Source organism: Bufo bufo, chromosome 6, assembly GCF_905171765.1.
Source record: "Bufo bufo chromosome 6, aBufBuf1.1, whole genome shotgun sequence".
NCBI lineage: Eukaryota > Metazoa > Chordata > Amphibia > Anura > Bufonidae > Bufo > Bufo bufo.
In genome coordinates, this window is record NC_053394.1 from 434,922,679 (window position 1) to 434,939,731 (window position 17,053).

The 17,053-nt window shown below is 49.7% G+C and overlaps 1 protein-coding gene across 1 annotated transcript in view; it reads right to left on the bottom strand.

The window, feature by feature from the left end:
* LOC121005829 (ABC-type organic anion transporter ABCA8-like) overlaps positions 1–17,053 on the bottom strand; it is a 101,241-nt gene that overhangs the window by 38,159 nt on the left and 46,029 nt on the right. The window contains exons 21-27 of the mRNA XM_040438590.1: positions 16,867–17,027; positions 14,871–14,998; positions 14,346–14,483; positions 14,111–14,221; positions 4,697–4,867; positions 4,496–4,609; positions 349–462 (exon numbers count right to left, since the gene is read on the bottom strand). Of these exons, the coding sequence (XP_040294524.1) occupies positions 349–462; positions 4,496–4,609; positions 4,697–4,867; positions 14,111–14,221; positions 14,346–14,483; positions 14,871–14,998; positions 16,867–17,027 (937 nt within the window). The remainder of the gene's footprint in view (positions 1–348; positions 463–4,495; positions 4,610–4,696; positions 4,868–14,110; positions 14,222–14,345; positions 14,484–14,870; positions 14,999–16,866; positions 17,028–17,053) is intronic.

The window sequence follows — 17,053 nt, forward strand, 5'->3', positions numbered from 1 at the left end:
GAACAATCACTGGAATTAGTCACAATTTTTTAATCAAATATGACATGTCGGGACGTAGCACTTAGGAGAAAGGGGCGCGACTGCCATATCAAAGCACGCAGACCCCGAAACATAACCTGTATACTCTGCTCCCTGTTACCACCTCCCCTAAGGCCTGTGATATAAATGTGATGATAGATGTTAGTGGGATGGTGGATATTCCAAAAAGCCTCATCCCCCAAGAGATTCTGCTCAAGGTGCCTAGTCGCTATAGTGTATAATGGTGTCTGGTGGTCTGCTCAGTGGTTGGAGGAGCAGGCGCCCCCTTTGTTGACTAGTTTGCAATACCAGACATGATTGTATACTTACCAGGTGCACCAGGAATGCCAGCAAATTACTGGGGGGCAGTAAAGTCAAGGCGAAGATGTATATCATGACAGAGTTCCTAAAGTAGACCTCAGCCAAGAAGGGAAGGATGGAAATCTGCAGGAACACAGGTGCAGTCAGTCATTTCATCATTAGTTATATCATTACCACCATCATCGATAGATCCAGCACGTTTTCTGATGTGAGGAGACGACTACTGACAATGCTAACTACTAACGGAAGGGCAAGTTATAAGAGCTTCTAAAGCACAGGCAGAAGAGAAATGAGCTCAGTCAGTGAAAAAAGGCGATAAGGCATTCTTCAGATACATAAATGAAAAAAGGAAACTAAAACAAGGAATTACCAAATTAAAAACAAAAGAAGGAAGGTATATGGAAGAAGATAAAGAACTAGCTGACTGCCTCAATGAATACTTCTGTTCAGTTTTTACAAAGGAAAATGAAGGAAAAGGACCTCAGTTAGGAAAGAAGACTAATGAATCTTTTGATGCATGTGTCTTTACAGAGGAAGAGGTTCTAAGTCAGCTGTCTAAAATCAATACAAATAAGTCACAGGGGCCTGATGGGATACACCCAAAGCTATTAAAAGAGCTCAGCGGTGAACTAGCAAAACCATTAACAGATTTATTTAACCAATCACTGGCAACAGGAGTCGTCCTAGAAGATTGGAAATTAGCAAATGTGCCCATTCACAAGAAAGGTAGTAGGGAGGAATCGGGCAACTATAGGCCAGTAAGCCTGACATCAATAGTGGGTAAATTAATGGAAACCATACTTAAGGAGAGGATTGTGGAACATCTAAAATCCCATGAATTGAAAGATGAAAAACAGCATGGGTTTACTTCAGGGAGATCATGTCAAACTAATCTTATTGATTTTTTTGGTTGGGTGACTAAAATAATAGATGGCGGAGGTGCAGTAGACATCGCTTATCTAGACTTTAGTAAGGCTTTTGATACTGTCCCACATAGAAGGCTTATCAATAAATTGCAGTCTTTGGGCTTGGACTCCCATATTGTTGAATGGATTAGGCAGTGGCTGAGGGACAGACAACAGAGGGTTGTAGTCAATGGAGTATATTCAGACCAAGGTCTTGTTACCAGTGGGGTACCTCAGGGATCTGTTCTGGGACCCATATTGTTTAATATCTTTATCAGTGAAATTGCAGACGGCCTCGATGGTAAGGTGTGTCTTTTTGCTGATGACACAAAGATTTGTAACAGGGTTGATGTTCCTGGAGGATACACCAAATGGAAAAGGATTTAGGAAAACTAGAGGAATGGTCAAAAATCTGGCAACTAAAATGTAATGTTGATAAGTGCAAGATAATGCACCTGGGGCGTAAAAACCCAAGAGCAGAATATACAATCAGTGATACAGTCCTAGCCTCAGTATCTGAGGAAAGGGATTTAGGGGTCATTATTTCAGAAGACTTAAAGGTAGGCAGACCATGTCATAGAGCAGCAGGAAATGCTAGCAGAATGCTTGGGTGTATAGGGAGAGGCATTACCAGTAGACAGAGGGAGGCGCTCATGCCGCTCTACAGAGCACTAGTGAGACCTCATCTGGAGTATTGTGCTCAGTAATGGAGACCATATCTCCAGAAGGATATTGATACTTTGGAGAGAGTTCAGAGAAGAGCTACTAAACTGGTACATGGATTGCAGGATAAAACTTACCAGGAAAGATTAAAGGACCTTAACATGTATAGCTTGGAAGAAAGACGAGACAGAGGGGATATGAGAGAAACTGCTAAATACATAAAGGGAATCAACAAGGTAAAAGAGGAGAGAAGATTTAAAAGAAGAAAAACTGCTACAAGAGGACATAGTGTTAAATTAGAGGGGCAAAGGTTTAAAAGTATTATCAGGAAGTATTACTTTACTGAGAGAGTAGTGGATGCATGGAATAGCCTTCCTGCAGAAGTGGTAGCTGCAAATACAGTGGAGGAGTTTAAGCATGCATGGGATAGGCATAAGGCCATCCTTCATATAAGATAGGGCCGGGGGCTATCCACAGTATTCAGTATATTGGGCAGACTAGATGGGCCAAATGGTTCTTATCTGCCGACACATTCTATGTTTCTGTAAGTGCACACACCAGCCACAACGTTGCCCCCGGCAACAGCATGCGTGGCAACCATGTCACGGCGCACACAGCCAAAGCCGAGACACTGCCACCACATGCCATAACAGCAACACGTTGCCACCGGCAGCAGCAAGCATGGCACCAGTGTCACGGCGCACACAGCAAAGGCCGTGACATGAAACGGGGCATCATTACTGTTGTGGAAATTTTATTAGGATGTGTTTCTAATATATTGTGTATTGTCATCATGTCTCTCAGTGTCAGGGTAAACCATTGGAGTGGATATCTTCCCGTGTATGTCCTGTCACAGCTGCCGGGCGCAGAGGTCTCAGTCGGCGAATGGTCCATGTGCTAAGCACTTGGCCGGGGGAGATTGATGTGTTCAGCAGAGCAGTGTTTTGTTGGCCCATGTATGGACGCCGGCTAGGGCCCCCGCGCAAGACGCGGATTTATTGGCTTGGCGTGGATGCATTTGTTAAGAGAACAATATATGAAAGGAACGTGCGTTTGTTGTCTCTAGTGCGCCTGATCAGCCGCTGGAGGTAATGACCTTGTCCTGTAAATAAACATGAGGATCATAGTAACTTTATCTGGCATTGATCACTGAGCAAGGCTGGATAACGTTACCTCCAGTGGTAATGGTATAGGTTATGGAAGGTTATAATGTACATGTGTTTGTTAGCTGGCTAGGTTATTCTAAATGCTTCTCTTCCTGTGTCATCACTTCCTGTGTCATCACTTCCTGTGTCTCACTTCCTGTGTCCTTGTTACATGAAGTAAGTGGTCGGGTGATGGTCCGGCCCCTTTTCTATTGTTAGACCCTTTTGTGACTAAATAAAAGTGAACAGACTGGGCAGGAGGAGGAGGAGGAGGAGTGCTCAGCAAGAACTCAAGATGGTAACACCTTTGTCTGACTCTGTGTCGTGAAGAGTCTGATGGTAGCGGATTTCTACTATTAATATTTCTATAACATTACTAAAAGGAGTGAGTAGAGGGTTCACAATTACTAAGACAAGGGCTCAGAGTGGACACCATTACTGAGAAGGGACAGAGGGGGCACTGTTACTTAGAGAGGGACTCGGAGAGGGCACCATTACTAAAAGGGGTGCAGAGAGGAGGCATGATTACTCAGAGGGGGGCTCAGAGGTGCCATTACTGAATTGGTTGCATGGATGGGGCACCATTGCTGAAAAGGGACATGGAGGGGGCACTGTTAGTGAGGAAGGGTGGCTTGAAGAGGGCACCATTTCTAAAAGAAGTGCAGACAGGGGTCACAATTACAGAAACGGGAGCTCAGTGGACACCATTACTGAGAAGACATTTAGGGGGCACTGTTAATGAGAACAGGTTTTGGGGAGGGCACCATTACTAAAAGGGGTGCACAGTAGAGGCAGGATTACTAAGAGGGGGCTCAGAGGGTGCCATTAATGAAAGGGATGCATGGGTTGGGCATCATTAGTGAGAGGGGTGCCCAGATTGGGCACCATTACAAAGAGGAGGGCACAAAAGAGCCACCATTATTGAAATAGATGCAGGGATGGGGCACCATTACTGAGAGAGTGGCACTGAGGAGAGCATCTTTATTGACTGGGATTACATTACTCTGTGTAGGTACTAAGGGGGCACTATAACTGTGAGCACTGTATAAGCACTAGGACTAAGAGGAGGACACTAATGGGATGCCATTCTGTTGTGGAGAGCACTAAGTTGGCACCAATAGGGGGGTCACTATTACTGTAGTAGACCTAAGGGTGAATGAAGATGAAGTTACCTTTATTGTGTGGGGGCACTAAGGAGCCATTATTACTTTGGGGGTTGCTCTGTATGCATCTGAATGGAGATTACCACCTGGTGGTGGTAACGGACAGGTAAAATATGTACAGCTCTGCGGAGAGCCGTGTGGAGGTCATTGACCTGTTCTAGTCAATTCCCTTACTTGAGGAATTATAAAGATTCCATCTATTTCTCTCCAGGCGAGGTAAGTGCTCACTCAGTAATAAGAAAGGTATGTGGGAGGTATTCCAGCAGACCTCGGTACCCACCAGAATAAATAAGACAGACCAGTCATCACTATTAGCTTTTCCTTTTCTGCAAAGAAAGGTGATTACATAGGCAAAGAGGACCATGGAGGCGCCAAAGCCGAGGATGTCCAGAATCTGCAAGAAAGCAACCTACTGTCAGAGCAAGTGATGGGAGTTGGGTAGGGGGGGGGGGGTCTGTCTATACCGTGTCCCCATACGTACCAATAATACCGCCTTCACAGGAGGCAGAGTGATCGAGTAGTTGAACGCAAACAGTATGGCTATCATCAGGAAGAGCAGCAGCCAGTAGAGGGCGATGTCCACCAAGGCCTGTCCGCACCAGTACGCCGATGGGAAGAGGCCGGAGATCCGCAGCTGAGAACGAGCCTTGATCTGGAAATGTGGAGACGATTCAGATGGTTCAGTAACACAGAAGTGCACATGTCTACAACGATCAGAGATTGACCACACAAGCCGTACAGTACCAACACAGTGCATGAGACCTTCAGAAATATCTCATATGTCCAATTACTCTGCAGGTTTTATCCGGGACCTTCAGCCTCTAGACCTGCTGTTCCTGGGAGTGATGGCGCCACAGACACCAGCATGTTTTAAGTGGTCTTTTCAGTAGCGGTTTTCTCCGAAACCACAATGGACTCACCACATGTGAATGTACCCTATGGGTGTACTCAGACAGGTGTGTTTGTTTGCTGTGTAGTATCAGGAGCCAGGTCCTTAGTAGCACAGAGGATTTCAGGAGAGGAGTGTGCTGATCTTGTGGAGGTCACAGGGTGAGAGTTACATAGTGGAAGGAGCAGGGTCCTCCCAGCAGCACAGAGGATTTCAGGAGAGGAGTGTGCTGATCTTGTGGAGGTCACAGGATGAGAGTTACATTGTGGAAGGAGCAGGGTCCTCCCAGCAGCACAGAGGATTTCAGGAGAGGAGTGTGCTGATCTTGTGGAGGTCACAGGGTGAGAGTTACATAGTGGAAGGAGCAGGGTCCTCCCAGCAGCACAGAGGATTTCAGGAGAGGAGTGTGCTGATCTTGTGGAGGTCACAGGATGAGAGTTACATTGTGGAAGGAGCAGGGCCCTCCCAGCAGCACAGAGGATTTCAGGAGAGGAGTGTGCTGATCTTGTGGAGGTCACAGGCTGATAGTTACATAGTGGAAGGAGCAGGGTCCTCCCAGCAGCACAGAGGATTTCAGGAGAGGAGTGTGCTGATCTTGTGGAGGTCACAGGCTGATAGTTACATAGTGGAAGGAGCAGGGTCCTCCCAGCAGCACAGAGGATTTCAGGAGAGGAGTGTGCTGATCTTGTGGAGGTCACAGGATAAGAGTTACATACGGGAAGGAGCAGGGTCCTCCCAGCAGCACAGAGGATTTCAGGAGAGGAGTGTGCTGATTTTGTGGAGGTGACAGGATGAGAGTTAAATAAAGGAAGGAGCAGGGTCCTCCCAGCAGCACAGAGTACTTCAGGAGAGGAGTGTGCTGATCTTGTGGAGGTCACAGACTGTTACATAGTGGAAGGAGCAGGGTCCTCCCAGCAGCACAGAGGATTTCAGGAGAGGAATGTGCTGATCTTGTGGAGGTCACAGGCTGAGAGTTACATAGTGGAAGGAGCAGGGTCCTCCCAGCAGCACAGAGTACTTCAGGAGAGGAGTGTGCTGATCTTGTGAAGGTCACAGGGTGAGAGTTACATATAGGGTTGGGCGATATCAAAAATATTCCCACGATAACGATATTAAGAAATTTATTGGGTTAAATACCCATTTAGAAGAAAAAAAAACACTTGGGGCCACAAGAAGACGTTATACCAGGCATCCTCAAACTGCGGCCCTCCAGCTGTTGCAAAACTACAACTCCCAGCATGCCCGAACAGCCTACAGGTATCCGCCTACAGCAGGGCATTGTGGGAGTTGTAGTTTTACAGCTGGAGGGCCGCAGTTTGAGGACGCCTGCGTTATACTGTATGGGGGCAGCCACAAGGAGACATTATACTGTATGGGGCAGCCACAAGGAGACGTTATACTGTATGGGGGCAGCCACAAGGAGACATTATACTGTATGGGGCAGCCACAAGGAGACGTTATACTGTATGGGGGCAGCCACAAGGAGACGTTATACTGTATGGGGGCAGCCACAAGGAGACATTATACTGTATGGGGCAGCCACAAGGAGACGTTATACTGTATGGGGGCAGCCACAAGGAGACGTTATACTGTATGGGGGGCAGCCACAAGGAGACGTTATACTGTATGGGGGCAGCCACAAGGAGACGTTATACTGTATGGGGGCAGCCACAAGGAGACATTATACTGTATGGGGCAGCCACAAGGAGACGTTATACTGTATGGGGGCAGCCACAAGGAGACATTATACTGTATGGGGCAGCCACAAGGAGACGTTATACTGTATGGGGGCAGCCACAAGGAGACATTATACTGTATGGGGCAGCCACAAGGAGACGTTATACTGTATGGGGGCAGCCACAAGGAGACATTATACTGTATGGGGCAGCCACAAGGACACATTATACTGTATGGGGCAGCCACAAGGAGACATTATACTGTATGGGGGCCACAAGGAGACGTTATACTGTATGGGGCAGCCACAAGGAGACATTATACTGTATGGGGGCAGCCACAAGGAGACATTATACTGTATGGGGCAGCCACGAGGAGACGTTATACTGTATGGGGGCAGCCACAAGGAGACGTTATACTGTATGGGGGCAGCCACATAGAGATGTTATACTGTATGGGGGCAGCCACAAGGAGACGTTATACTGTATGGGGGCAGCCACAAGGAGACATTATACTGTATGGGGCAGCCACAAGGAGACGTTATACTGTATGGGGGCAGCCACAAGGAGACGTTATACTGTATGGGGGCAGCCACAAGGAGATGTTATACTGTATGGGGGCAGCCACAAGGAGACATTATACTGTATGGGGCAGCCACAAGGAGACGTTAAACTGTATGGGGCAGCCACAAGGAGACGTTAAACTGTATGGGGCAGCCACAAGGAGACGTTATACTGTATGGGGGCAGCCACAAGGAGACGTTATACTGTATGGCGGCAGCCACAAGGAGACGTTATACTGTATGGGGGCAGCCACAAGGAGACATTATACTGTATGGGGCAGCCACAAGGAGACATTATACTGTATGGGGGCAGCCACAAGGAGCCGTTATACTGTATGGGGCAGCCACAAGGAGACGTTACACTGTATGGGGCAGCCACAAGGAGACGTTATACTGTATGGGGGGCAGCCACAAGGAGACGTTATACTGTATGGAGGCAGCCACAAGGAGACGTTATACTGTATGGGGCAGCCACAAGGAGACTTTTTACTGTATGGGGGCAGCCACAAGGAGACGTTATACTGTATGGGGGCAGCCACAAAGAGACGTTATACTGCATGGGGCAGCCACAAGGAGACGTTATACTGTATGGGGGCAGCCACAAGGAGACATTATACTGTATGGGGGGCAGCCACAAGGAGACGTTATACTGTATGGGGGCAGCCACAAGGAGACATTATACTGTATGGGGCAGCCACAAGGAGCCGTTATACTGTATGGGGGCAGCCACAAGGAGACGTTATACTGTATGGGGGCAGCCACAAAGAGACGTTATACTGCATGGGGCAGCCACAAGGAGACGTTATACTGTATGGGGGCAGCCACAAGGAGACATTATACTGTATGGGGGGCAGCCACAAGGAGACGTTATACTGTATGGGGGCAGCCACAAGGAGACATTATACTGTATGGGGCAGCCACAAGGAGCCGTTATACTGTATGGGGGCAGCCACAAGGAGACGTTACACTGTATGGGGGCAGCCACAAGGAGACGTTATACTGTATGGGGGCAGCCACAAGGAGACGTTATACTGTATGGGGGCAGCCACAAGGAGACGTTACACTGTATGGGGACCACAAGGAGAGGTTATACTGTATGGGGGCAGCCACAAGGAGACGTTACACTGTATGGGGGCAGCCACAAGGAGACATTATACTGTATGGGGGCAGCCACAAGGAGACGTTACACTGTATGGGGGCAGCCACAAGGAGACGTTATACTGTATGGGGGCAGCCACAAGGAGACGTTATACTGTATGGGGGCAGCCACAAGGAGACGTTATACTGTATGGGGGCAGCCACAAGGAGACGTTATACTGTATGGGGGCAGCCACAAGGAGACGTTATACTGTATGGGGGCAGCCACAAGGAGACGTTATACTGTATGGGGGCAGCCACAAGGAGACGTTATACTGTATGGGGGCAGCCACAAGGAGACGTTATACTGTATGGGGGCAGCCACATGGAGACATTATACTGTATGGGGGCAGCCACAAGGAGATATTATACTGTATGGGGCAGCCACAAGGAGATGTTATACTGTATGGGGGGCAGCCACATGGAGACATTATACTGTATGGGGGCAGCCACAAGGAGATATTATACTGTATGGGGCAGCCACAAGGAGACGTTATACTGTATGGGGCAGCCACAAGGAGATTTTTTACTGTATGGGGCAGCCACAAGGAGACGTTATACTGTATGGGGGCAGCCACAAGGACACATTATACTGTATGGGGCAGCCACAAGGAGATATACTGTATGGGGCAGCCACAAGGAGACATTATACTGTATGGGGCAGCCACAAGGAGACGTTATACTGTATGGGGCAGCCACAAGGAGCCGTTATACTGTATGGGGCAGCCACAAGGAGACATTATACTGTATGGGGGCAGCCACAAGGAGCCGTTATACTGTATGGGGCAGCCACAAGGAGATTTTTTACTGTATGGGGCAGCCACAAGGAGACGTTATACTGTATGGGGGCAGCCACAAGGAGACGTTATACTGTATGGGGGCAGCCACAAGGAGACGTTATACTGTATGAGGGCAGCCACAAGGAGACGTTATACTGTATGGGGCAGCCACAAGGAGACGTTATACTGTATGGGGGGCAGCCACAAGGAGACGTTAAACTGTATGGGGCAGCCACAAGGAGACGTTATACTGTATGGGGGCAGCCACAAGGAGATGTTATACTGTATGGGGGCAGCCACAAGGAGACATTATACTGTATGGGAGCAGCCACAAGGAGACGTTATACTGTATGGGGCAGCCACAAGGAGACATTATACTGTATGGGGCAGCCACAAGGAGACGTTATACTGTATGGCGGCAGCCACAAGGAGACGTTATACTGTATGGGGGCAGCCACAAGGAGACATTATACTGTATGGGGGCAGCCACAAGGAGACATTATACTGTATGGGGGCAGCCACAAGGAGCCGTTATACTGTATGGGGCAGCCACAAGGAGACGTTACACTGTATGGGGCAGCCACAAGGAGACGTTATACTGTATGGGGGGCAGCCACAAGGAGACGTTATACTGTATGGAGGCAGCCACAAGGAGACGTTATACTGTATGGGGCAGCCACAAGGAGACTTTTTACTGTATGGGGGCAGCCACAAGGAGACGTTATACTGTATGGGGGCAGCCACAAAGAGACGTTATACTGTATGGGGCAGCCACAAGGAGACGTTATACTGTATGGGGGCAGCCACGAGGAGACATTATACTGTATGGGGGGCAGCCACAAGGAGACGTTATACTGTATGGGGGCAGCCACAAGGAGACATTATACTGTATGGGGCAGCCACAAGGAGCCGTTATACTGTATGGGGGCAGCCACAAGGAGACGTTACACTGTATGGGGGCAGCCACAAGGAGACGTTATACTGTATGGGGGCAGCCACAAGGAGACGTTATACTGTATGGGGGCAGCCACAAGGAGACGTTACACTGTATGGGGACCACAAGGAGAGGTTATACTGTATGGGGGCAGCCACAAGGAGACATTATACTGTATGGGGGCAGCCACAAGGAGACGTTACACTGTATGGGGGCAGCCACAAGGAGACGTTATACTGTATGGGGCAGCCACAAGGAGACGTTATACTGTATGGGGGCAGCCACAAGGAGACGTTATACTGTATGGGGGCAGCCACAAGGAGACGTTATACTGTATGGGGGCAGCCACAAGGAGACGTTATACTGTATGGGGGCAGCCACAAGGAGACGTTATACTGTATGGGGGCAGCCACAAGGAGACGTTATACTGTATGGGGGCAGCCACATGGAGACATTATACTGTATGGGGGCAGCCACAAGGAGATATTATACTGTATGGGGCAGCCACAAGGAGATGTTATACTGTATGGGGGGCAGCCACATGGAGACATTATACTGTATGGGGGCAGCCACAAGGAGATATTATACTGTATGGGGCAGCCACAAGGAGATTTTTTACTGTATGGGGGGCAGCCACAAGGAGACGTTATACTGTATGGGGGCAGCCACAAGGACACATTATACTGTATGGGGCAGCCACAAGGAGATATACTGTATGGGGCAGCCACAAGGAGACATTATACTGTATGGGGCAGCCACAAGGAGACGTTATACTGTATGGGGGCAGCCACAAGGACACATTATACTGTATGGGGCAGCCACAAGGAGATATACTGTATGGGGCAGCCACAAGGAGACATTATACTGTATGGGGCAGCCACAAGGAGACGTTATACTGTATGGGGCAGCCACAAGGAGCCGTTATACTGTATGGGGCAGCCACAAGGAGACATTATACTGTATGGGGGCAGCCACAAGGAGCCGTTATACTGTATGGGGCAGCCACAAGGAGATTTTTTACTGTATGGGGCAGCCACAAGGAGACGTTATACTGTATGGGGCAGCCACAAGGAGACGTTATACTGTATGGGGGCAGCCACAAGGAGACGTTATACTGTATGGGGGCAGCCACAAGGAGACGTTATACTGTATGGGGGCAGCCACAAGGAGACGTTATACTGTATGGGGGGCAGCCACAAGGAGACGTTATACTGTATGGGGGCAGCCACAAGGAGACGTTATACTGTATGGGGCAGCCACAAGGAGACGTTATACTGTATGGGGGGCAGCCACAAGGAGACGTTATACTGTATGGGGCAGCCACAAGGAGACGTTATACTGTATGGGGCAGCCACAAGGAGACATTATACTGTATGGGGGCAGCCACAAGGAGCCGTTATACTGTATGGGGCAGCCACAAGGAGATTTTTTACTGTATGGGGCAGCCACAAGGAGACGTTATACTGTATGGGGGCAGCCACAAGGAGACGTTATACTGTATGGGGCAGCCACAAGGAGACGTTATACTGTATGGGGCACTGGGGCACAAGACATAAAACTGTATGGGGCGATGTGTGGTAGTGTAGGGACGCCTCTTACGATCCATGTAACTGGGGTAAGATCCTATTAGGATAATTCGTGGAGGAAGTCTTCTTTGGGAGATTTTAAAGAAGAGGACAGGGCTCCACATGGACTAGAAGTGAAAACTGGTATGGGGGAGAGTCCTTTTGTGGTGCCGTCACTCTCTACACTACATGAGGAGGCTGACTTCAAATATGAAGTTCTCCTACTCCTATAATTCAGCCCCATGGACAGTGACTGCAGTCATTACCTGAAGGAGCAGTGACATAGCCAGGGGTTATGCTAGCGGTCAGTAGTGGGCCGTCTGTCACAAAGGGCAACGCAGCTGAAAACACCATCAATGTGAACCTTCAGTCCACCGGAGCCCAGTACACAGGATATATACAGATATACACGTCATGTATGTGCACAATGACATCTCTAGTTATATGCGTATCACATCACAGGTGGACAACCTGTGACACTGGAGTGAAGACACATGTGTTGGTGACACATATTAATGTTTGTACAAAGTCTTGGTAATGTTGCAGCAGATGGCGGCAAGATCACTTACTGCTTAGCTGCCCCATGGGTCAGAGACAAGTCTATTTGTTAGGTCCCAGCAAGTTCTACTCATATGTCACTCAAACTACTGCACTGACAAGAGGCGGAGGAGCAGAGCGAGGCTGAGGAGGAGCAGAGCGAGGGGTCGGCGGAGGAGGAGCAGAGCAAGATGAGAGGCTGCGGAGGTGGAACAGAGCAAGATGAGAGGCTGCGGAGATGGAACAGAGCAAGATGAGAGGCTGCGGAGGTGGAACAGAGCAAGATGAGAGGCTGCGGAGGAGGAGCAGAGCAAGATGAGAGGCTGCGGAGGAGGAGCAGAGCAAGATGAGAGGCTGCGGAGGTGGAGCAGAGCGAGACAAGAGGCTGCGGAGGTGGAGCAGAGCGAGACAAGAGGCTGCGGAGGTGGAGCAGAGCAAGACAAGAGGCTGCGGAGGAGGAGCAGAGCAAGATGAGAAGCTGCGGAGGTGGAGCAGAGCAAGACGAGAGGCTGCGGAGGTGGAGCAGAGCAAGACGAGAGGCTGCGGAGGAGGAGCAGAGCAAGACGAGAAGCTGCGGAGGTGGAGCAGAGCAAGACGAGAGGCTGCGGAGGAGGAGCAGAGCAAGACGAGAGGCTGCGGAGGTGGAGCAGAGCAAGATGAGAGGCTGTGGAGGAGGAGCAGAGCAAGATGAGAGGCTGCGGAGGTGGAGCAGAGCAAGACGAGAGGCTGCGGAGGTGGAGCAGAGCAAGATGAGAGGCTGCGGAGGTGGAGCAGAGCAAGATGAGAGGCTGCGGATGAGGAGCAGAGCAAGACGAGAGGCTGCGGAGGTGGAGCAGAGCAAGATGAGAGGCTGCGGAGGTGGAGCAGAGCAAGACGAGAGGCTGCGGAGGTGGAGCAGAGCAAGATGAGAGGCTGCGGATGAGGAGCAGAGCAAGACGAGAGGCTGCGGAGGTGGAGCAGAGCAAGATGAGAGGCTGTGGTGAAGCACCAGATTTGTCTGGTAGTTCATGACAGGTTTATATAAAGTGAAAAAAAATAAAAAAGCTCCCGCCCTCCAGTGCATTGCAGCCGTGTCCAGCCCTCCGCACACTAGTAGTAATACAGGAGCCAGAGGCCAGTGACCAGGGAACGTAAGCAGGTGGCAGGAAGCGGACATTTTAGAAGTGGTCAGAACACATGCGACCGCTCCTATGATGTCATTAAATACCGCGGTTATTGGGAAATGGTGATATCGCCATATCACCGTTTTTTTAAATAGCGGTATATCATGGATACCGGTATATCGCTCAACCCTAGTTACATAGTGGAAGGAGCAGGGTCCCCCCAGCAGCACAGAGGATTTCAGGAGAGGAGTGTGCTGATCTTGTGGAGGTCACAGACTGAGAGTTATATAGAGGAAGGAGCAGGGTCCTCCCAGCAGCACAGAGGATTTCAGGAGAGGAGTGTGCTGATCTTGTGGAGGTCACAGAATGAGAGTTACATAGTGGAAGGAGCAGGGTCCTCCCAGCAGCACAGAGGATGTCAGGAGAGGAGTGTGCTGATCTTGTGGAGGTCACAGAATGAGAGTTACATAGTGGAAGGAGCAGTGTCCTCCCAGCAGCACAGAGGATTTCACAGACAGAGTTACATAGTGAAAGATCTCATTCTTGTATTGAAGAGGGTGAAATCCACACAAAAGAACCGTATAAAGTATTGACGTCAGGTCAGTACATGCAATTAGTGAAACCTCCTACACTTTGCTGATACTGTATTACACTGCCTTTCCCCCAAGAGAACCCATACGTAATGCCCGACGTGTGCGGGTAGTCTTACACTCACCTTATTATCCTCCAAACTGCTCATGGCAATGTAAGGGGCAATACCACAGCCGAACGCCATGTACATTAGGCTCAGAAAGAACAGGGAATTGCTCATCCGTTCAGAAACTTCCTGGTGAAGAAAGGAAAACCTTTTCAGAACCTCATCCGCTGCTGCAGACGACCTCCTTCCGTAGAGCAGACCGTTACTACAGCGCTGGACCCGTTTACTTCTCCTGTTTGGAGACGGCACTCACAGGATACACGGGTTTGTTTGAGATCTCGATCTTCTCGGTGGATCCGAAGCTCTTCAGGAAGGCGTTACTGAGAATATTCACCAGCACCGGCAGTCCGTTCTGCACTCGCGGATTTCCAATGATCCTGAAGCGGTAACTCTGGAGAAAGAGGAGCATAAAGTTACACCGGAACGTCAGACGTTGTGGAGCTTCACAGTGTTTTACTTTATCGTTTGCAAACAAATTTTATTTTTTTCCCCCAGTTTTCTCCAATCACCTCCAGAGCGGCTTTGAGCCTTTTTACCCTGAAGCTCCATCATCTCTGTGCAATGCGGCGTTTTACATGGCCGTTCACACAGTGAGATGGGTGATTTCTGTGAAACTGAACCCCCATATTAAGTTGTTTACAGAGGCATTGGATTTTAGAAGTGGTCCTCCATCATTTTTAATAAGCGAAGTTGCACTGGAGCAGAACTTAACATTATGAGGAGGTGGTGGTGGTGGTGGTGGTGGTGGTGGAAAGTCTCTGTGTTGCCGATACATCACCTTGTCCTGCAGAGACAGCTCGATAGCACCGTTGTATCCTGTAGCGTTTCTGTTGTATGGACCATCAACGACCTTCACCGAAACGTCCTGCGCCTTTATGCCATTGACAAAGTCTTCGATGGGTGCACCTATAATAGATAATACAGTGGGTTGTAAGTACGTCACCATGCCTTGAGTCTAAACCATGACCCCAGGCTATGTAGGACAAAGGGTCCTGTTATATGGGGTGAGCCAGGATCCCAAGCTGTGTAGTATGATGGGTCCTGTTATATGAGGTGAGCCAGGATCCCCAGCTGTGTAGGACAATGGGTCCTGTTATATGAGGTGAACCAGGGACCCAAGCTGTATAGGACAATGGGGCCTGTTATATGGGGCGAGCCAGGATCCCCAGCTGTATAGGACAATGGGACCTGTTATATGGGGCTAGCCAGGAACCCCAGCTGTGGAGGACAATGGGTCCTGTTATATGAGGTGAACCAGGGACCCAAGCTGTATAGGACAATGGGGCCTGTTATATGGGGCGAGCCAGGATCCCCAGCTGTGTAGGACAATGGGACCTGTTATATGGGGCTAGCCAGGAACCCCAGCTGTGGAGGACAATGGGTCCTGTTATATGGGGCGAGCCAGGATCCCCAGCTGTGTAGGACAATGGGTCCTGTTATATGGGGCGAGTCAGGATCCCCAGCTGTGTAGGACAATGGGACCAGTTATATGAGGCGAGCCAGGAACCCAAGCTGTATAGGACAATGGGTCCTGTTATATGAGGTGAGCCAAGATCCCCAGCTGTGTAGGACAATGGGTCCTGTTATATGGGGCGAGCCAGGGACCCCAAGCTGTATAGGACAATGGGACCTGTTATATGGGGCTAGCCAGGAATCCCAAGCTGTGTAGTATGATGGGTCCTGTTATATGGGGGGAGCCAGAGACCTCAAGGTGTATAGGACAATGGGTCCTGTTATATGAGGTGAGCCAGGATCCCCAGCTGTGTAGGACAATGGGTCCTGTTATATGAGGTGAGCCAGGATCCCCAGCTGTGTAGGACAATGGGTCCTGTTATATGAGGCGAGCCAGGATCCCCAGCTGTGTAGAACAATGGGTCCTGTTATATGAGGTGAGCCAGGATCCCCAGCTGTGTAGGACAATGGGACCAGTTATATGAGGCGAGCCAGGATCCCCAGCTGTGTAGAACAATGGGTCCTGTTATATGGGGCGAGCCAGTATCCCCAGCTGTGTAGGACAATGGGACCAGTTATATGAGGCGAGCCAGGATCCCCAGCTGTGTAGAACAATGGGTCCTGTTATATGAGGTGAGCCAGGATCCCCAGCTGTGTAGGACAATGGGTCCTGTTATATGAGGTGAGCCAGGATCCCCAGCTGTGTAGGACAATGGCACCAGTTATATGAGGCGAGCCAGGATCCCCAGCTGTGTAGGACAATGGGACCAGTTATATGAGGCGAGCCAGGATCCCCAGCTGTGTAGAACAATGGGTCCTGTTATATGGGGCGAGCCAGGATCCCCAGCTGTGTAGGACAATGGGACCAGTTATATGAGGCGAGCCAGGATCCCCAGCTGTGTAGGACAATGGGGCCTGTTATATGAGGTGAACCAGGATCCCCAGCTGTGTAGGACAATGGGTCCTGTTATATGGGGCGAGCCAGGATCCCCAGCTGTGTAGGACAATGGGTCCTGTTATATGGGGCGAGCCAGGATCCCCAGCTGTGTAGGACAATGGGTCCTGTTATATGGGGCGAGCCAGGGACCCCAAGCTGTATAGGACAATGGGTCCTGTTATATGAGGCGAGCCAGGATCTCCAGCTGTGTAGGACAATGGGTCCTGTTATATGGGGCGAGCCAGGATCCCCAGCTGTGTAGGACAATGGGGCCTGTTATATGAGGTGAACCAGGGACCCCAAGCTGTGGAGGACAGTGGGTCCTGTTATATGGAGGGTGAATGTATTTCCAAATTCTCAAATATTCATCCATTGCATTTCCCACCTGTGTTGTTATTGACCAGAAGACTGGTGTAGTACTTGTGCTCCCTGTGACCCGGTCCTCGAAAATAAAGGTCTGGAGAGAGTTTCCAGATGGGCCACCTTTCTGAAGTCCGTATGGTAAAAAAGATCATCAAAACTTTAAAAATGATGAGAATAAGCAATCTGTAAAAAAAAACAAGGAACGTGGG